We start from the raw sequence: 22711 nt of genomic DNA, 5'->3' as shown, positions 1-22711 counted from the left end.
TGGCATATACCCACTTGCAACCAATTGTCTTCTTTCCTTTAGGGAGTTGTACCAAATCCCAAGTCTGATTCTTGTGGAGAGATTTCATCTCTTCATCCATTGCCTCGTTCCATTTTGCACTTTCTACACTCTGTACTGCTTCTTTGTAGGTGTAGGGGATTCCATCATCAATCACTGGAAGTGCATAAGCCACCATGTTACAATACCGAGCAGGTTTCTTGATAACCCTTTTTGGTTTACTCGTTGCAATGGATTCTTGTTGTGTGGTTGCTGGAGTTGTTGCATCCTCTTCATCTGAACTTTCATCTGAATCTCCTTCAGTAGGGACTGTCTGAACAGTCTTTATAGGGATGACTGAAGTCTCCAACTCCACCTGTTGTGCATCACCAGACTGTTTTTCCTTCTCCTGTGATTTCTCTTGCTGTAACATGCCAGACTCATCAAAAGTGACATCTCTACTCAAAATCACTTTCTTTGATTCAGAACACCAGAGTCTATAACCTTTCACTCCTCCACTAAAGCCCAAAAATATAGCTTTCTTGGCTCTAGGATCTAGCTTAGATTCAGTAACATGGTAATATGCTGAGCAACCAAATATACGCATAGAGTCATAATCATTTGCAGGAGAGCCTGACCATACCTCCAAGGGGGTTCTTCCATTTAATGCTGCTGAAGGTAACCGGTTGACAATATGACGAGCATAGTTTAATGCCTCGCCCCAGAACACTTTGCTTAGTCCTGAATGTGATAACATACATCGGACTTTCTCCACCAATGTGCGGTTCATGCGTTCTGCTACTCCATTCTGCTGTGGTGTTTTGCGAACAGTAAAATGTCGCTTGATCCCTTCATTCTGACAAACTTCAAAGAAAGGATCTGAAGTGTACTCACCACCATTATCTGATCGAAGAGTCTTAACTCTCCTTCCAGTTTGAGTCTCCACCATTTTCTTCCATTTCAGAAAGATATCAAGGACCTCATCCTTGTGTTTCATCATGTATACCCATACTCGTCTTGAGAAATCATCAATAAAAGTAACAAACCAACGATTACCTCCAATAGATTCATTCTTTGAAGGTCCCCATACGTCTGTGTGAACATAATCTAGGATCCCTTTTGTGTTGTGTACCGCAGTGCCAAACTTGACCCTTGTCTGTTTTCCAAGAACACAATGCTCGCAGAACCCATGCTTCCCAGTCTTGGCGCCTTTTAATAGACCTTGCTTGACTAATCCTTGCAAAGCCTTTTCACCAGCATGCCCTAAACGCATGTGCCAAAGTCTGGAATTATCTGCTTCATCATCTTCTATGCTTTTGGAGACAGCTGCTGTACCAGTAACTGTAGATCCATCCAGGAAATATAAGTTTCCTTTCCTCGTGCCTCTTAAGACAACTAATGCACCACGGATTGCTCTCAGAACTCCACCATGCATGATAATCTTATAACCACTGGATTCTAGGACTCCAAGTGAGAAGAGATTTTTCTTCAAACCAGGTACATACCGTACATCTGTTAGTGTCTTGACTACCCCATTATGCATCTTCAGATGGATAGTCCCAATCCCTTTGATCTCACTAACATCATCATTACCCATCAACACAACTCCTCCATCGAACTCCTCGAGTCTCGAGAATAAGTGCTTGTTAGGGCACATGTGATAGGAACATGCAGAATCAAGAATCCATTCACCACAATGGTTTTCTGGTGATGAGACCATGAATGCAGAGTCTCGTTCATCCTCATCTCGTGCAACGTTCACAGTTGGTTCATCTTTTTCCTTGTTGCCCTTAATTGGACAATCTTTCTTCCAGTGCCCTTTTTTGTGACAAAAGGCACACTCATCTTTTGCAAGATATCGTCTGTTTGATGATTCTCCTCTGGATTTTGAGCGAGATCTCCCTCGCCCTCGAAATCTTCTGGGGTTTGTTCTGCCTCTAACTGTCAATGCTTCTGACGTTGACTCCTTGTGAACAATCTGGTCCTTCTTCCGGTACTCATTGTTCACTAAAGCATTGGACACATCAATGAATTTAATCTTTTCTTTACCATACAGTAAAGTGGTGACAAGATGTTCATATGTGTCAGGCAGTGAATTTAATAACAGTAGAGCTTTATCTTCATCATCAATTTCCACATCTAAATTCTTCAAATCAGCTATCATTTTATTGAAATCATTCAGATGCTCATTCATAGAAGTACCTTTCTTGTGCTGAAAACGGAAGATCCTTTTCTTCAAGTAGAGACGATTCTCTATACTCTTCTTCATAAACTTGTCCTCCAGTGCTTGCCATAATTCCTTTGCAGAGTTTTGTTCTGAAAAGGCGTACTTCTGATCCTTTACAAGACAAAGTCGGATGGAGCTGCAAGCCAGCCGATTTATCCTTTCCCAGCTTTTATCATCCAGATCCTCTGGTTTATCTTCTAGAGTGAAATCTAAATTCATTTGGACAAGCATATCCATGACTTCACATTTCCACATGCCAAAATTACCTTTCCCATCAAACTTCTCCACCTCAAATTTGGTATTCGATACCGGGATGTATTGTGGAGGTATACTAGCATTCCCCACTGATTTTTCTTCTGGAATATCAGCCATTATGACGTCTTTGGATTACAAATGGAATCCCGAACTTGTTAAAACACACACTTTTATGCTCAAAAGTGCCAAAACAGTAACTTCGGTATGCTGTTTAACAAAACGGACACCACGGTTGCGTCCGGAATGGTTGAAAATGCTAGGAACCAACTTGACTCGGCCAAAAACGGGTCAAAAAATCACTGAGTTGGCCAAAAAACCAATCTGACCGAGTTGACTCAGGAAAGGAATATTCTGTCTCTGATAAAGAATATTCTGTCACAGGAATATTCTCTTACTGTTAACGGAATATTCTTATTCTGTCAAGAGAATATTCTGTCACTGTTGGATGACGTGGCCGATGACGTGGCGATGTGGACCCTCTGTTGATGCCGTGGATGCTGACTCAGCGCCTACGTGTCGGATGACGTGGCTGTCTTCTCAGGCGAGAATTCCGGCACTGACTGGTTTTTCCGGCAGTTTTCCGGCGAAACTTCGGCGAGCTCTACAGGGCTCGTTTCAACTCCGATTTCGACGATCTTTATATCGCCGGACTCGTGTCGACGAGAGGAATCTCCGCAGCTGGTCAAAAGCAAGATCCGAGAACTTTGAAAATTCTGCAACTTTGAACAGAGAGCTGAAAAACGTGTTTTTCTGTGTTTAAGCTTCCCTAATGCTCTGATACCAATTTGTTGTGCATACTGGATCGAAAGCAAACACAAAAATAACACAAAACAAGCAAATTTACGTGGTTCCCCAAAACCGGGTACGTCCACGGAGGCAGCAGATTGTATATTAATGGAGGAATGATACAAACACTCAACTCAACCCAGTACAATCCCTCAAACCCAGTGTTTCACTCTTTTCTCAGTATTTCTCTCTCTCTCACACAGTTGCACTCTCTCTTCTTCCTCTGCACACACACTGCACTCTCTCTTCTTTCTTGTTTTTCTCTTGTATCTTCTTGAGAAAGGGAAGCATCAATATAATGGCTGAAAAGGAGAGGGTGGTTGGAAAGGAGAGGATGGTTGAGGGTTGTTGAGAAAAAATGTTGACAATTTGCTACAAAGTCAAATTAGCTTGGGATCGAATATCCAACACTCGCAATCGTTCTTAACATTTCTCGACTAATAAATAAATAAATTCTTAACACTGGAAATATGAGTCGATTTGGAGAATATTCAGAGTTATCAAATTTCGAGGTGTCCATAAATATCTATATATCACTTTAAAGTTTAAACAGTTTAAACGTGCAAGCGACAAAGTAGTGAGTTAAATGCTAGGACCCAGCTCTTCCAGTTGTACTCGGTGGCGTTCGTAAACTCAACTTTCATTGCCGAAAAGCATGAAAGGTAAGGGACGCCTCCTCCAAAAGATCTTGTATTTGAGCTTTTCCTTTGTTGTAATAATAATAAAAAAAAACTTGCTTTTACTGACGTGGCAGCATGCATGTCGGCTGGACCTTGAATACGTGCCAGATTATTTTCCAGAATGGACACGACAGTCCGTTAATTTGTATTAATATTAGTTTCTATTAATTTACGTACAATAATGGTATTTTCAATTTTGTATAGGATAGTAGACAAATAGTGAAGCTCAACCCACAAATTGGCATGGACCGTGTACAGTGATTTTCGTCAACTTTCACATTTAATGCTCGCATGCATTCTTTACTCCTTATCGTCTGCCCTTTTTAAAGCAGGCCACTTTGATCCTACGCCTGGAGGGCACCGTTAATGAATCGTGCCAAAAGATTCAGATGGGAGTTATGGTTTACGGTGTCTTACCCATGATGATGCTAAAGCATTACTCCTCTAGCAGGGCGGCCGTGTGAAAGCTTCCGATATTCCTTTGTCGGCTATACTGCCGTGGTTTTTGTTCAGGACATTATTAATACTTTATATATATATATAGTAATAGAATAGAATTAAATTAAAAGATCACTATTAAAATATGGTACTGATATAACCTTTTTTTTTTAAATTCATTGTGTTTCTTCCTATCATTATATGAATGACTGTTTTATTAAAAAATTAATTGTTTATTATAAAAATAAAATAAAAATAACACCATTAAAAAGATGATGATCAAAAAAATAAAAACTTACCATCTAAATTAAAGAAAGGAAAAATAAACAAAAATCAAACTAATTAATCCAGTTTAAAACACATTACTAATAAACCCTGGGATAAAGATGCAGATGAGTGAAAGAGGAGTTAAAGTGGGAGTCGATATTGGTTTTCTAGTACCGATCGTAAGTTAGGCGACCAACCTAACTAGAAAAATGACTCAGAGAGTCATATTTATTGTTCGATAGCTTAGAGTCAAACCGGCAAGAAACACTCTTTATGTAACCGGCCGCCCTGAAAACCTTCAGGCAGGCATCATCCACGTGAATAGGCAAAGACAGAGCAAACGTCCCATCTGGAATGCTTAGTTAAGGAAACGTTGGACCATTAAATGGAGAGTACATGACTGTAGTGATTCTCTCTCTCTCTCTCTCTCTCTTTCTCTTCTGGTCACCATTTGATGGTAATAAAAATGATAATAATGGTAGTGTTAGTTATAATAATAATAATAATATTAGTAGTAGTAGTAGTATAATTAGTAAAATTAATAGTAAAAATGAAGATAATAATATTGTTGATGATAATAGTAAAAATGATGATGATGATAATAATAATAGTAGTAAAAATAAAAATAAAAATATTTCGATGATGATATAACAATAACAACAACAACAACATTATTAAATTAGTAATGATAATAATAATAATAATGATAATAATATTATTAATAAAAAAAATAGCGGTGATGATAACAACAACAACAACAACAATAAAAGATAGATGAAACAAAAGAAGAAGAAAAATTTATATTAAAAATAATAATAATAGTTGTTGTGATGATAGTAATAATGAAATTAAATATAGCAATAGCAACAACAATAATAATAGTGATGATTATTGTAGTAATGATCGTTAAAATAGTAAAAATATTATTATTATTACTAATAATGATAATGTTAGCAATCGATATGGTAATAATAATAATAATGGAAATAATATTATGGCTATAATAACGATAGTAGCAGTGATGGTATTACTTATTAATAATAGTGATTTTGATCCTTATTTTTTGAAGATTTGATTTTTTTTCCCTTCAATTTCATCTTTTAATATTTATTTTTTAGAAATTGAATTTCATGGTTTTTTTAAACTTGATGCTTCAGGTTTAATTACCCAGGTCACGGGTTTAAAACTGTATTATATTTTAAAAAAAAAAACTATAATTCTTTTTATTTTTAATCGGATTATTCCAGTTAAATAATCTAGACCGTGAATTTGACAGAACATCAGTGTTGATCTAGCCCTAATTAACATTTTTACATATTATTCATAAATTTTTTTTATATAATTTTTTTCCATTTTCAGTACCTAAACATTATTTTATGTTTAAAATGATAATTCAGCCTCGAGCGAAGTACAAACATGAAAACTAGTTAAAAAGAAATGACAACGACTTATTAATTTTAAAAATCAATGAGAAAACGTCTTTAAATCAAATTTAAGGTAACTTAATTAATTTTAATAAACTCTCAAGTACTCTAGTATAAATTCATACCCTTTTCCTAATAACCTTCACAGCTATTTCACTGAGACTTGGGACATGCAGTAGCCACCAAATTTCATACCATAGATCTGATCTACTCTTTATTTTATTATTGTCTTCTTATTTATAATAATCGAGTGCGATCTCTACTCCTTGCAAGATGTATACATATACGTATAACGGTATAAGATTTAAGAAATGGCTATGTATTTAAGTTTTTAACAATCACGCACCTTAATTACCAGCGCTAGAAATAATAATTAAGACTTGTTGAAAGAAGCCACTGCCCATAGAATTATGAAAAGTACTGAATTAAAGAATTGAATACAACAATACTGTTTTTTTTTTTTACTAGCTATTATTATCTAAATGAACATTATTGAACTGTTTATATTAACAGTTTAACACCCAGATAAAGCCTGGAACTGATCAACTAAAGCCAACGGTAAAGTAATTCCTACACAGTATATCATCCTCCCGCCAAACAAACCACCGACCGACCATCTAATTTAATACCCTCATCATCACCTCCTCTTGTTCTTGCTCCCCAACAACAAAGAGACGTAAAAGAGAATCCTAAACAAGAACCCCCAAGCCACAGTGACCCACAGGCAATTCCACTTGCTCAAACCTGTAATATCTTGTTGCTGCAACACGTCTGCCCCTGTAGTCAAGCATGTGGAGCTAGTGATCTTCATCCCCAGTGTTTTGCTCATGGATTCGAGCAATTTAAGTTTCAATGATGTGGGTGCTTCCACGAGTGGACTTTGGTCAAAAATCTGGACACCCCTTACGAAACACTTGGCTGCATCTTGAAACTCGTTTTGCAAAACAGCTTCATAAGGGTATTTCACCAGCGACAAGTAGTGAAACCATATCCAGTAAGAAGGGATTCGATCACGATTGATAAAGAACCCACTAAAAAGGAGGAAATATGCCAAAATAGCCACAACTATGGTATAACCAAGCATGACATGAGGCACCACACCAGATAGAAATGTCACAAACGAACTCCCAGCCCAAAATGAAGCGAAGATTATCAAGAAGTAAAACAAGAACCCTGAAAAACCACCATCTAGCCCAACAGCCCAAAACGTTGTCGCAGCAAACGCAAATGACAAGAAAATCAACGATGGCAGCACAACAAGTCCATGAGATAACACATAAGATGATCTTCTATAAGCATTATAAGCCGTTTCTCTCATGAAAATATACCTTTCTTGAAGAAAAACTGGAAGGGCATCAGCACAAGTGTAGAATGTTGTTGACATGGCAAAAGCGAAAAACCCTAATCGCTCCTGCACTCCTTTTGGTGAACTATCAAGCTGCCAAAACACTGTAGCTAAAATAAACCCAGTAACCATGACAGCACCCAATCGGACCCCAAACAATTCCGGAACCCTTCTTGAATTCATAAACGATCTTCTTGACAACACTGCCATTTCCTTCCAAACCGGATTTGCAAAAGTTGGCACCATTGAATTGGGACTTACAGCATCATTATTAGTAGCACCAGACACCAACTTCCCTTTAGAAATGGCAGCACTGATAGCTTCTTTAAGTGACAAACCACCCCCGTCCGGTTCACCCCTTCCATTTCTTGAAAGCTTTAAATTATGCCATGATTTGTTAAACTCCACCAAACTCTTAGTCCCTCCTGGTGAACCTTCAAGATCTCTAATCAAATCCAAGGCATACTCCGTCCGGTTCTCGCTGTCCGGTATCGGATGCCCAAAGTCCGAGAAATAAACCGGTAAACTCATCGGTGAACCACTATAAACAGTTTGTCCACGCGACAAAAATATCAACCGGTCTAATAACCCAAGAATTCGATAACTTGGCTGGTGCACTGACATAATCACAATACTTCCACTCTGTGCTATCCTTTGCAAAACTTTCACAACCATGAACGCACTTGTTGAATCCAAACCGGACGTGGGCTCATCAAGAAAAAGAATGATCGGATCGTGAATTATATCAATCCCAATCGATACACGACGTCGTTCACCTCCACTTACACCTCTATGCCCTTCATCACCAATTACGGTTTTTGCCGCGTTTTTAAGCCCTAATTGTTCAATTAAGGCTTGCACGCGCAACCGCTTTTTGGATTTTGACAAACTCCTCGGCAACCGAAACTCAGCCGCAAACATTAGAGTTTCTTCCACTGTTAGCATTGGAAACAGCAAATCGTCTTGCATGACGTAAGCTGATATCACCCTCAACATTCTAGACTCCATAACTTCGCCGTTTAGGGTCTTTGTGCCTTTCAAGCTTCCTTTAGCGATTCGGTTCGCAAGTGCGTCAATGAGTGTTGACTTTCCGGATCCACTCGCGCCGAGAACGGCCAGAATCTCGCCATCACGTGCCTCGCCGGAGATGTCGTTCAAGAGAGTCTTAGTGGTGGTGGAGAGGCTTTCACCTCCGACTGGATCGCTATCTGTGGTAGCGCCGGTGCGGTGGATATTCCGGCTGGGGAGAATTGACCGAAGTCTAAACTTCCGGCGAACCTTGACGCTGTAAGTGAGGTTGTTGAAAGAAAGAACAAATGGAATCGATCGCGGAACCTCAAGATTCGTGCTTCCAAGCTCGAGGATCTGGTGCACCGGGGTCTCGCTGCCATTTCCGGTGGCTTCACGGCGGACGTCACCGACGTTTTTTAGTAATTGACCCAGCGTCGACGACGTTGCGGTGGAGGAGAAAGGTGGCTGGGGGTGGTGATTAGTGAAATCCATGGAGATGGATTGGGTGTAAAATGGCATCGTACCAGAATCTCGACTAGGTGAGTAATCTTCTGCTACAACGCGTGACATTTTGATTTTAGCAGCTAGAGAAGTGATTTTAAAGATTCTTAAAGAAAGTGAGGATAACGGTGTGGAGGATGGTGAGGTTGAGGTTGCATGCGTTACGCAGCGGCGGTTAAAAGAGAGGAGACGTGATTAATGTGGTGGTGGTGGAGGTGGTGTTTGGTTGGGGGGTTTTAGAAGCAAAGAGGAGAAGATTTTGTTTCCAGTTCGTTGTATTGTTTTTAAGTTCTGTGGTTTCTATATATAGCGATTTGAACTTCACTGCAAAAGAGAGACTGTGTGGAGAAGTGCTGTGTTAATTTAAGTTTAGATGTTTAATTAATTTTTAATTGTTTTTTTTTCTTTTTCTTTTTTTTCATCGGGGGAGGGGGTGGGAGAAAGGTGACCTAAATCTCCTAAATCTTCTGTCCATCCGTCTTCTTTTCTTTGGGAGAGTAAGATATGACACGTGGGTGGTTTTGGTTGGTGAGAGTTGAAATGTGGCAAAATGGGTTTTGTTACTGGTATTTGTATTTAGGTTTTAATTAAAGAAGGTCGGATGTTGATCTACTGTTTGCGTGAAGCTGGGTTTTAGTCCAAGTAAACAGCTAAAACAAAAATTAGAGGTGAGCATTTAAACATTAGACACTACAAGATTTAACAGTTTTATCGACAGAATTTTTTTATCGGTGTAAGACATATATTCCATCAGTAATTATATTATCGACATACCCAAGCATGGAGGAAAAATTTCATTAAGCATATTAATTAAAAAAAAACTAAGAGGATAAAAGAAGAAAGAAGAAGAAGACATACCCAAGCATGGAGGAAAAGAGAAGGAGATGAGGAGAGAAAAGAAGAGAAAGAAATAGATAAGAAATGATGTTTTTTACATAAAGTGAAGAAGAAGAAGAAGACATACCTTAATGATGTTTTTTACATATAGTGAAGAAGAAGAAGTAGAAGAAGAAGAAGAAGAAGAAGAAGAAGAAGAAGAAGAAGAAGAAACGGCTATATCTCTTGTGAAATAAAGGCATTCAGGCTTTTATTAGGACGATTTACCGACGGATAATTAAATATTAATATTTTTTAATTATTCTGTCGGTAATTCCATCGGTAATATTTAATTTAAATTTTCAATTTCGTAAAATTTTTTCAGAAACCGCCAAAAAATTACCGATGATTTTTCAATCCGTCAGTGATTCCGTCTGTAATATTTAAATGAAATTTTTATATTAATTGAATTTTTTCATAAAACTGCCAAATAACACCGACGACTTTTCAATTCGTCGGTGATTTACTCTCTGGAAAATACCAACGGAAGTTTTCGTCGGTAATTCCCTTTGTAATTAATATGATGAACAATGTTCACAATTTACCAATAAATTTACCGACGGAATTACCGACGGAATTTTTTTCGCCGGTAATTCCGTCGGTAAATCCGTTGGTAAAAATGACACGTCATTTTTTTTTTGCTTTGTTTTAATTTTTTTCCCACGATAATTCCCTCGGTATATACCGAGGGAATTTCTGTCGGTAAAATCCCTCGGAAATTTATCGACGGAAATATTTCCTCGGTATTTCCGTTTGTATTTATCAATTTTCTGGCAGTGAGAGTGATTCGGTTTGGATAAAAAACAAATTTAATTAAATTTATTTTTTAAAATCTAAACAAATTAAATAATTGAATCAATCTATCGGTTTGGTTCAATTTGATTTTATATTTTAAAAAATCAAATAAGTTCAGTTTATTTTTAAATCGTGGATATTTTAATTAAATTATTTTTAATAGATTTTGAATATTTAATGAGCTTTTAATTTATAAAAAGTCTTTAGTTTTAACGAATTTTTTTGTTTGAATTAGTTTGGTCTTATAAGCCGGATTTATTTAAAAAAATTCTAACCAAAATTAAAAAAAATAAAAAAACCATTTGATCCAAGTGATTTTTTCATAAATGTTCTTAGATAATTCCATTAATTTTGGTTTCATAAACCAGATTTATTTAAAAAAGTTTCTAACCAATTTTTTTTTTTAAAAAACCATTCTATTCAAGTGATTTTCTACAAATGTTTTTAGATAATTCCATTAATTCACTCTCATCCCTTTGAAATAAGTGTAGTAAGCTGGTAGCTTCTATTGCTCCCAAGTCTTAAATCATTGAAGGATCACTTTTACCTTTTACAAAATATTTGATATACTTCAAATATTTTTTAAAAAACAATATGTGTGATCATTTAATATATATATATATATATATATATATATATATATATATATATATATAGATATGGCGATTCTCGATCAAATACGGATCATCAAATGAATGAAGTACTTGTAATTAGATGAATGAATCAAAATTCAATCTAACTCACTCATCCCATCAGTTTTGATAACAGTATTATCTTTATGGTCCGTAATGGATTCATAAATATTGATTAAAATGCGTAGGCAATTGCCTCGCTAAGATACAGACCTTGACGAAGCTGTAAAAAACTGCAGAAGAGGATATTTATGTTTTTGCTAAAGCTTAAGAAAAGATAGAAAGATATAGAAACTGGGCCTAGCAGCAAGAACATTTACAAAATAAGTCCACTTTATGAATTTAATTAAACAACCTTCTGATACTCGAATTAACATTAATAGCGACTTGTAGATAAAGATTTATAGCGAAAATGACATGTTTGTAAAAGCTGCTCTCATTATCCACCAGTAACCAATCTTCGGGAAGAGGTTAATTGTCACAAGAAATGTTTGTTTTTTTAGAGTGTATTTGTTTTTTAAAATATTTTTTATTTAAAAATTTATTAAAAAAAATATTTATTTTATTTTTAAAAATGTTTTTAACATCAACATATTAAAAATATTAAAAAGATTTTAAAAATAATCAATCTTCAAATCATAAAAAATGTTAGGTTTTTCTAAAATGCGATGGATATTGCTTTTCAAAACGATTTTTATTTAGAAATTTATAAAAAAATATTTTTTTATTTTTTAAAATTTATTTTTGAATTTAATATATAAAAAGATCTAAAAATATTTAAAAAATAAATTTAAAACTAAAAAAATTATAAGATTTATAAAAATACAATTTAACAAATATATATATATATATATATATATATATATATATATATATATATATATATATATATATATATATATATATATATTGTTTTATTGGCCTGTATGTCTATCAAAAACTGTTTACAAGTTTAAATTAATGACTTCGGTATCAGAAGAGCATTGAATTCACATGGTATATTCAGATTCTAATAAATACAAGCTGTATTTGAACCATCAAAGCTTCAATATTTCAAGCAATAGAATATGGATTGCGTAATGAGCAGGCCCTATACGTGCCTAACCATCATAACATAAATATAATTAAGTTGCGGTGCCTAACTCATCTAAAGTTGGAATACAGAGTCTTTACCGTATTGGAGGGGTGAATTTGGCTAAATGATCGATACTGTATTTGCCCTGCTGAAGAAGAAGAAGACGACGATGGATGCAATTACAGAAGTTAGTAGTTAATTAGCGGGCACCCAGTGACGAGGTCCTAACAATTCCAAGTCTTTCTATTTGTTCCTTCAACCAGGAAAAAAAAAGTAATGCAAAATTTGGACAGTGTAATTAAAGTTATTTCAAAATTAGTCCTATTATGTTCTAAATTTGGTAACTTCTAGTTAAAAGAAATTTTCTAGTATTAAACTATCAATGGATGCCAAGCAGCATATTTGAAACTGAATCAATATAGTATATGACAGCATTGGTTCTATCAAGCATCTCTCAAATTAATTAGTCCATGCAAAGAGGCATGCTCGTAACTCTATGTTTTCTCAAAATGGAATTTTAAATAATATGGATCGGGTATCGATGGCTCCACAGGTTTAATTCAACGAATGGAACTTGTAGAATATTTAAAAAGTTATTTAGTTCAACCAATTTAAGAAAAAAGGAAACCAAATAGAAAACAAAATGGAAAGATGTGGTATGAACGCGCAGACACACACACACACACACACACACAACCCACTCATGATCATGGTCTATCGCAAGTACAATGGACAATTTCCTCAACTCAAATTAAATGATAAACAATTCTTACAGAAGAGTTGTCTTGTTAGCCATGAAGTGCCCACCACCATGCCTATACTGCCCCTGCACCGTCTCAAAAAGGAACAGAAAACAGTGTCAGCATGAAATTCAGAAAGCAGCATGACATTTTTGGTACATAAGACTCTTGGTGGTTTAATGTAGATAGGCTAGCGTCATTCACCAAATTTCAAGCTATCCCGCACCTGCAATTAAAGCTGTGAAAAATCTCCCTGGTCAAAATAGAACATGGGCATAAACAGTCGGCGTGTGTGAGGGCAAGGGCATAGGACTCATTTCTCAACTGTTTGTCAGAATGTAACTCTTATGTCAACCTTCATGAGGAGGAAGGCCGCCAGCAGGTTGTTTTGTTACCCGTCTTATCGAAGCAAGGGGTAATCTGTCATGAACTGCCAAGAGCCATTTCAACAAATAGGACTTGGCCTTTTATCAATAGGATTCACCAGGTACCATTTACTTTAGTAGAGCATTTTTTCAGGTCCAGATCGTGACCTTAAGCAGCCATTTCCTCCCTCTAATTAATCACAGTAGCTTTGAACCAAGCAAGCTGCGCTGTCGCATAATAATAAACATTATTGAGGTTGAGTCTTAGGCATTTAGCCCACATGAAGGTTAATTAGCAAGTTTTTTTCCAAGGAAAAACAACCACCACATATTATATAATAGGTAGTTTGCATTAGAAATAGAGATAATTTAATATGTTTAAATATTATTAAAAAAAACATAATGCTAATATTGACGCTATTTATATAAGTGTTCAACTAGGCATGCCTGAATTCTTAAAGCAACATATAATTATTATCTAGCAATTCAACTAGGTATACAGCCAGACCCTAGTAGCTGCCACACTGCCTTAAAGAAAGATCATCCATCAGGGTACTACAACTGTTCAACTTGATGATAGCATTTGCATTTAAAATTCACAACTTTGAAGCCCTTTTCTGCCTAACCCCATGGACAGAATGGTTCAGAAACATGGAGTTCAAATTTACACGTTAAAACTCTACTTATGAAAAGCATACAATGATCCAAAAGCCCATATGGGTGAAAAGTGCATCAAAGTAAATCTCAGAACTCTGAACCACAAAATGAAGGAAAGTAGCTGAACTTCAACAAAAATCAGTAATGACCTGGTGATGCTTTCATCAAAGCAGCCTCTCACATTTGATCGTCAGAGAAATTGACAGCAAGATCCCAATAGTGGGCAACACCAGCATCAGCTAAATATTTTCGGGCTGCAGCTTCAGTCACACAGTCATGTAAAGAAAACCTGTGGAAGCTAGGTTTGGCAACACTACCTTGCCACACCAGCATGCATTTGTTCACAGGTTTCTCCTCATTGTCATCTCCTTCATCCTCATTAACAGCTTCAGCCCAGTTTATACGCCTAAGCATTAGCTTCCCATACCTTTTGATGGATTTGCTTCCCCCTTCAACCACCACCACACAAATTCCCTCTGTAATCACCGTGCACCCAGTCAAGCGGTTCTCGTGAGCATTGACATCAACTTTGAAGCGAGTTTTCTTGTCTGAGAGGTTGTTGATTCTGTAAATAGAAACATTAGTTTCCATGGTGTTCGGGTCATCAAAGAGCTTTCTCTCCTTCTTTTCACGGCGCTCAGCAGGAGTGAGCTTACGTGCAGTATTTCGATCAATATGAGCTTGTTCACGTTCAGCAGCTGCAGTACGAATTTGCTTTTCAAGTCTGGTGGGATCTTGTGTTGCTTCTGAGCCAAGAACTTTCATTAAATTGCTCATCTTAACCTTTGGTTTTGGAGGTTCAATCAAGCCTTGTCTAATCATCTCCTGTCTATCCTTTTCCCGAGCAAGTCGACGCTGTGTTCTGAGCTTCTTCTGCTCCTTTTTAGTTAGTTTCAAAGGTTGAGGCGGTGGAGGAGCTGGCTCAGCCGGGGGCTCAATAGGACGTGGGTGTTGCACATAGATAGTAATTTTATCCCTTTTCAATCTATGCTCAGTGATAAGAACATCATCATTTTCACCATAAGTCCCACCAGTCAGTAAAGGAGCATCCCTAAATTCAGCAACCAAAAACATATGAACTTCTTTCCAGATAAGTTGTATAAGGTGAAATGGTATTAAGTACATAGAATAACAAAAGAAAAGTTTTCCAACTCTCTTCAATTAGGTTAATAATATAAAATTTGCAAACATCCAGACAGATACAGATGAAACCCATGTCAGGCTTCACAAGAAGGACAAAGGAGCCTAGGATGTACTGGAACAGAGCCCCTGACATCCTCCTCCTCTCTCTCTCTCTCTCTCGCAGCTAAAGGAAATGTTGAAGGATTCAAAGTTATCCACAATTCCTGATAGTCCTGAACCCAGGTTAAAAAGCCACTCAGACCAACTCTGTGAATAAGTAGAACACAACTTTAAGATTCAGTTGTCGTTGCACCTCAAACATATCAACATTTTAGTAACTACACAAGCAGTTGCAAATTGTTCCTAGCATGAGAGTTAGCAAGACCCTTACATCTTAGTAAATACACAACCAGTAACAAGCACTTGTTCTTAAGATGAGATTTAGCAAGCAATGGTTCCAGTTAGATAGATCATGCAGACTCAAATTAGTAAGTAACATATGAAACAAATTCTGCAACGGAGTAACAACCATTGTTGTTATTGGTAAGAACCATATTATATAAAGAAAAGTAAAATGTCAACTTACCACCACTCTACATCGGGAATCGGATCCTTAGGCTTCGCTTTGGTTATAACTCGCTCTGATACCTCTATCAAATTAGGATTTATATCCGGAGCTGCCTTCGCCTTTGCATGTAATGCTTGCCTTGCCTTCATATCCTTTTCTCTTTCTTCTCCAAATTGATTCTGGGAACAGAAATTAAAAACCATAAATATTTGCAAACAATTAAAAATAGCAATGAGGATTTAGCAAAAAGGCGTGAAGGTTGCAAGAATTACCCTCAGTTTCATTATTTCAGCTTCTTTTAACCACTTGCCTTCCTCTACAAACTGGAAGGTCATTCGTTTGGGTCTCAAGAACTTATTCTTATTAATTCCCATTTTCACATCATAATAAGGGTTCGATTCAGGATCCACATCTAATTCAGGTTTAAGAATCTGGAATGCTTCCTTTTTCTGCTTGTTGATGTTGACCTGAAAAAGATCATATGTATCGTGTGACAGCCCTTCTCAGTCAAATATCACAGCTCCAACAAAATGAAACTAAATTAATAATAATAAAAAAAGAAACTGTATAACTTATAAAAATTACCCAACCTTTAAGGTGCTAAGGTTGCTTGGTTTAGTCACATTCACCACATTTCCATGTTCATCTATTTCCCTACCAAGTGCATCCACACGAAGAACAGGGGTCTTAGTAGGCTTCTGTGGCACAGAGACTTCTGCTGGCAACTGGCCAGGGAATAAGTTTATAAGAGGAGCAAACTCAGGGTCCTGGCGAAATCCCATTTTAGCAGCAAGTTCCTGGGCACGCTTAACAGCTTCATAATTGGGTATGCTAGTAATATCGGGCAGAGGTGCCACACCAGTTGAAGGTGTCTTTATAGACACCAGAGTGCTTGTAGATAAGGAGGATGAACTAGAAACTGCCCCAGTCGAAACAGCAGTAGTGGTGGTTGCTGATGGCAATACCCTTTGTGAGCTACCACCTGAACTTGTGTTATTACCCTTGCTCGACTACAAGAACAAACATAACCAGTTCATAAGTACTGGAATCACGGGAGGTAAAACAGTTTAATATTAGAACATGACAAAGAGAGAGATGGCGAAACAGCAGCACATGCAAAGATATGATAGAAATTCTATGATGGGAACTTACCAGGGGTAGCTTCTTCAGCTTCTCTGACAGTTCCTTCTGCATTTGCAAGGCTTTCTTAGCTTTTGCTAATGCATCAAGTGATAGATTTCCACTTTTCCCAGCAGCTGAAGATGTCCCATCTGTACTAGATTTTCCAGGAACCGCATGAGATCTGGCAATACTAACTCCCTTATTTTCATTTGTGTTTGAAATTGAAGATACCTTGGTAGGAAGGGGGTGAACAGGTGCCACAGAGGTCTCAGGCTGATTGCTTGGAGTCTTAGTGAATGATTCCAGAGAAGCACCCTGCAGGTATGGAACAATAAACTTCACATGTCAGCATACAGGCTTGACAATAGGAGCACCTTAAGAAAGACCATAGCAAAAGTAAATTTGTTGGAAGGGTGGGTGGTGGACAACAAATAAGATGCTTTAAAAAGATACTAGGCTAATAATAAAATGAGAAAAATCACGCAAAACGCCACACCACACAAATAAATTTCAGAAGGTTCTGAATGGTGGGGAAATCTACTAACTTCTTCTGTAAAACCCCAGATTCTTTGCATACAAGTTCTACTTGTGCATTATACAAAATCTGAACGTGTATAATTAGGCGTAAAAGTAAAAATCAGACACCACTAACCTTGCTTAGAGAGCAGTTAAGGTTAAAAAATTCATATGCAAGGTTCACAGAGCACATCCTTTTAAAGCGGGTCACACATTCATTGCATAAAAATAGAAAATAAAAGCAGGTCTAACAGCAAAGAGATATAGAATGTTCTTTTCAACCTGCATCTAGAGTGATGGGAATACAGCATCCAGCACCAACTAAGAAAATCACCATTCCATTTCAAAAGTAGAGAACTTTTAGAAAACCATGGTTTGGAATCTCAGAATACAGTTCAAAAGGATCCTATTACTATTATAAAACTGGTTAAGACAGAGAGTCCATGTGCAGGAAGAAACACGCCCGCAAGGCAAAGAGTAAAGGGTAGAGAGTAGAAAGGACAATTAAGCAAGTGAACAAAAGAGGAACAACATTGAGTCCCTTTACAGAATTCCTTAGACATACAAATCCAAAAAATATGAGGATTGCACACCATAAAAGATCTTCAACAGAGGAAATGGATCTTCCAACAATGTGCCCATTGATCTATAAGGACTCCTTGTTAAATAACAAAAAAAACTATAGAGTAAATAAGGAAAAAAATGCAAAACGGATTTCACATATAAGTAAAGACGATAAAAGAAAATACCATCTGTATGTAACTCGACCAAAATCAACAGAAAGAGAAGTTCCAAACCACCCAAACTACATGGCTCCATTGTCCCTTAAAGTTCCATTAACCATTAAGAGTCACCAAAATGCCTACAACATCAAGAACGACATGACTAGCAATGTAAAAGTGATGAAACAGCATTTCTCTGAAAGCAAATATTGCACCCAAAGGAAATAAAATTTCACTTACCAGCTTTCACTTTACACAACCTCTATATAAGAAAATTAAGAACACTACTTGCCAAACCACATATGCCACGAACACTCTACGTCTTCCATCATTTAGCACTAAAATTGACCTCTACTTTTCCTACAGAACCATGTAACTTGAAACATATAAATATCAACATGAGCCAAATAATCGCTAAATTTTCTATTTCTAACAAAGCACAGATACTAATCATCTTACAATTAAAAAACCACAAATTATCCATTATAACACCTCCATTCTCATATTACCTACATAGAAACACACAATAACAGTCCCAGTCAATCATACATGAGACGTAACAAGAAATAAAATAGCTTATAGCTGTGACAAACATACACATAATAAGAAACACAGCAAAAGCAAAAGCAAAACCTGTACAAAAATCAGTAACCGCCATCATGCACACCATATTCAACTATAACAAGCCAGCAAAAGCAAGCATGGTACCGGAGATAACCCCACTCCCAGTCCACCTCCAAATCACACACAGACCACACAGGAAATTGCATAACCCAATTTTCTGCTTCAGGCATAAACTTAACAGAGCTATATCAAATACTGTGACGAACCACTAATCCCATCTCGCCGCTCCCCACCTTCATTATCCCGCATGTAATCCAAAGTCCAAACAGACAATAAAAATAGCTAATTAAACCAAACATGCGAGTACATAAAGAGCATGACCCTACTCTCTATTCTTAATATATCACGCTAGCCCATTTATCTAGACTAAACATCTACACTTAATACGCCGCAAAACAGCAAACACACATCGAAAAAAGCACACTAAAAAACAAAATAGAGTCTGAGAGAAAACTTACATTTGTAGTCTTAACACCACCGTTTTCTGTGGTGCTGCCCCTGCCGCCACCAATTGGCTCATCATTGACTTCCTCCTTCACTCCAGCCTCACTCGAATCCACCCTTTTCACATTCTCAAAACTATTACCATTATCATTGTTGTCAGTCCTATTATCCTCTTCTTTCACTTTTTCACCAAATCTTCTTCTACTCCTCTTCTCCTTCTCAACAACAGCCCTATCTTCACTACCTCCTCTCTCCTTTCTTTTCTTTCTCTCCAAATAATCTTCATCTACAGTCTCTCTTTCTCTCTTCTCGCGTTTTCTCTCTCTACTCCCTTCTCTCTCCTCTCTCGCATCATATGACCTCTCTCTCTCCTCACGCCTCGATGAGGAAGACGATTTGTGATCGTGAGATCTCTCTCGCCTATCCACACTCTCTTCTCGTTCGTGAGATCTTTCGCGCTTTGTATCATCGCGCCTGGATGATTTGTGATGCTCGCGTTGGTGAGATTCTCTCTCTGATCGGTGGTGGTGAGAATCGGAGGAGTCTCGATGCTTATCGTCTCTTGATCGATGTTTGTGGTGGTCACGATCACGGTCGTCACGGGTGTGTTTGAAGGAGCGGTCCATTGCAATCTAGGGTGTTGTTAATTGCTATCTGATTTTGTTGCTCTCTGTCTCACACTCTCTTTTTCTTTATGTCCGAGAGATTAAGATTTTCGTGAAGGTAGTGATGGAACGGCTAGGATTATTGTATTTGTATCTATTTATTTATTTTACGAATTCGGGCGGTAGAGAAATGAATGGGAGAACTAGGAATATTGGCTGTGTATTAAAGCGTGATTTTGGGTGTTTTTTAAATAATTTTTTATATTAAAATATATATTAATAATATTTTTTTATTTTTTAAAAATTATTTTTTATATCATCATATAAAAAATTTAAAATATATAAATTATATTAAATTTTAACAAAAAAAAATTAATTTTTTTAAAAATACAAGTTGAACCAAGTTTCCAAACAATTCTTTAAAAAAACCGGTTCATCGCTAACATTTGAATTGTCCGACTCAATTCACTTGTCGAAATGGAATAATACCGGTATTAATTATAGATGATTTGAAATGATGAATTTTTTGAAATCCCATGTTGTAAAAAAAAAGACATGCAATAAAAACAACAAATAAAATTAAAAAAAAAATAGTAAGAATTGTACTAGAAGGGTGGTTGTTAGCGTTGTAAAAAAATGCTATATTTTTATATAAAAATAACAAAATCAACTTGAGTGGTATTTAATTGGATACCTTCCTAGAAAAATTATAATAATTTAATTTTAATGAGTTTAAATAAAAAAATAATAATAAAAACATTCACAAATAAAACTGGATTTGTAATAAAAAATAACAATAAAAACATTTACAAATAAAGTTGAGTTTGTGACTATGATTGAGTTAGCTCATAACAAAAAATTTATACAAGTACAGGTCTAATATTTTATTTTATTAAAAATAAAATAAATAATGCATTATTTGCTTGTCTAAGTTTCAATAATTGGAGACGTGGTTGAAAATTCAGTCAAGTATTTTTCAAACAAAAATAAATATTTTTTAAATTAGTACCATGTAAAAACACATGATAAACACTATTAAAGTATATAGAAATCAATTTCTCAACTTGAAATGGCCCTAAACCGTAAAAAACACACACAAAATCAAATAGAAAAATAATATTATTTTCAAGACTTGGTCAATCAATAATTTTTTATTTTTTTTTATTTTTCTAACAACTTTTTCTTTTTTAAAAAAATTAAAAAACTAAAAAATAAACAAAATAAAATTATAGACCAAAACTAAACAAACAGTAAAATAATAAAAAACAAAAGTTAGACTAGAAAGTGTCTGATGCGAATTCAATGCTGGTCACAAAGTTTTTACTTATTTTTTAGTTTGTGTTTTTTTTAAATTGTCTTTTTAACACAAATTAAAACTATATCTTATTAGATGTTTGTAAGTTTGTAAGGAAATATAATAAAAAATACTTTTTAAAATATTTTTTATTTTAAAATATATATTTTAAATATCAAGATATTAAATTATAAAAAAACATTAAAAAAAATATTAATTTTAATTTTATTGTAAAAATAAATTTAAAAAATATAGTCAAACCACACTCCCATGCTAACATAATTCGACCCCAAAAAAATTATAAAGCATGACAAAAACCTCTAAACTGACATACTACCTAAAGATAGAATACAACCATCTCGCAAAACAACCGATTACACTCTTAAAATGATGTAATTAAAAAAAAAATTGATGCCCAGTATAAAATAAAAATTCACTATTAGCATGACATTGTTTTCATTCGAGTGAAGCAACCACGTTTTTAATGGTTTTAATTTGAATTTGAATGTTGATGATTTACGTAAAATTGTGACTAATATCAGTCTTCTTTAAATATATTTTGATTGGCGTGGAAAATAGAAATCAGGAGAGAGAAAAGAAGCTTATGCAAAAACTAAAAGGGAAAAACTGTCATGAGCTAAAAAAATTTGAGACACGGACGCATTTATGCTATCCAGCAGGGAAAAAAAACAAAACAAATGGAAATCTATACAAAGTGACTTGTTGACTTGTTGAGTGTTTGAGAGTGTTTTTAAAAATTTTAATTTTTTTTTTAATTTGAATTAATATATTTTTGATGTTTTCAAATTATTTGTATGCGTTAATTTTAAAAATATTTTTTTAAAAATAAAAAATATTATTGACATACTTTTTTGAATAAAAAACACTTTAAAAAGCAACCACAACCACACATTTATAAGGTTTAAATACAATCAAAATATATAGTAAAAATTATGTTTAAATCAAAATAAATATTAAATTTAAGATTTTTTTATAAATATCAAGATAAAAACATATTAGATTGATTTAGATCAATTCGAGTTAACATGATAAGACCATAATAACTCCGTAAAAAATAAATCAAAAGAAATTATAAAATTTAATTTCAAATAAATCTAATGTTAGATGATAAAATTAAAAAAAACTCAATTAAAAAAAACAAAAAAAATAACTCTGTTCAACCCGAGCTAACTTGTCAAACCTACAATATAGATTATAAGACCAAGATAATCCAATAGAAAGCAAATTGAAACAAGCTCAACTTCTGATCTACTTAGTGTTGAAAAATAAAATAAAAAATAGATTTGATTATAAAATAATATAAAAATAACTTGATTTAACCCGTTTTAATTAGCTAAAACCATGACCTGAGTTATGAGACGATGATAACCTCATAAAATCAAAAAATAAAATAAAAATATAAAACTTAATTCCATGTTTAAGGATAAATTTTAAAAAATAATTAACAAAAAAATTATAAAAAATTCGAATCAACCGAATCAAATAATCAAATCTTAGATCTAAATAATAAAACTAAGATATAATTTTATAAAAAATAAATTAAAAAAATATAAATTCTAATTCTTAACCCATCTAATATCAAAATACATAAATGAAATTAAA

General features: G+C 35.1%; 2 protein-coding genes across 13 annotated transcripts; both read right to left on the bottom strand.

Moving 5' to 3' along the window:
• Nucleotides 1-6482: 6482 nt before the first annotated feature.
• Nucleotides 6483-9250, bottom strand: LOC133704113 (ABC transporter G family member 6-like). Its single transcript, XM_062128867.1, has one exon. The coding sequence runs from the start codon at nucleotides 8998-9000 to the stop codon at nucleotides 6712-6714; it is 2289 nt and encodes a 762-aa protein (XP_061984851.1). The 5' UTR covers nucleotides 9001-9250; the 3' UTR covers nucleotides 6483-6711.
• A 3613-nt stretch (nucleotides 9251-12863) lies between these two features.
• Nucleotides 12864-19932, bottom strand: LOC133705227 (protein RDM16-like). 12 transcript variants are annotated; one of them, XR_009844230.1, is made up of 12 exons: nucleotides 19204-19339; nucleotides 18581-18630; nucleotides 18362-18481; nucleotides 18149-18261; nucleotides 17115-17198; nucleotides 16914-17032; nucleotides 16352-16771; nucleotides 16034-16228; nucleotides 15780-15940; nucleotides 14221-15122; nucleotides 13276-13637; nucleotides 12864-13135 (listed from the first exon to the last, which is right to left on the bottom strand). XR_009844230.1 is itself a non-coding variant. In XM_062130357.1 (7 exons), the coding sequence occupies exons 1-6, from the start codon at nucleotides 19813-19815 to the stop codon at nucleotides 14249-14251; spliced, it is 2547 nt and encodes an 848-aa protein (XP_061986341.1). In that variant the 5' UTR covers nucleotides 19816-19932; the 3' UTR covers nucleotides 12864-13135; nucleotides 14221-14248. The 12 variants fall into 12 exon arrangements, 2 of the variants coding, with proteins under 2 accessions (XP_061986341.1, XP_061986340.1); XR_009844225.1 differs by having other exon boundaries at nucleotides 16914-17198; XR_009844226.1 differs by lacking the exon at nucleotides 18581-18630 and having other exon boundaries at nucleotides 16914-17198; nucleotides 19204-19343.
• Between the last annotated feature and the right edge of the window lie 2779 nt (nucleotides 19933-22711).

Source organism: Populus nigra, chromosome 10 (assembly GCF_951802175.1).
Source record: "Populus nigra chromosome 10, ddPopNigr1.1, whole genome shotgun sequence".
In the NCBI taxonomy this organism is placed as follows: Eukaryota; Viridiplantae; Streptophyta; class Magnoliopsida; order Malpighiales; family Salicaceae; genus Populus; species Populus nigra.
Note: the sequence above shows the minus strand (reverse complement) of the source record. Positions and strands in the feature narration are given on the sequence as shown.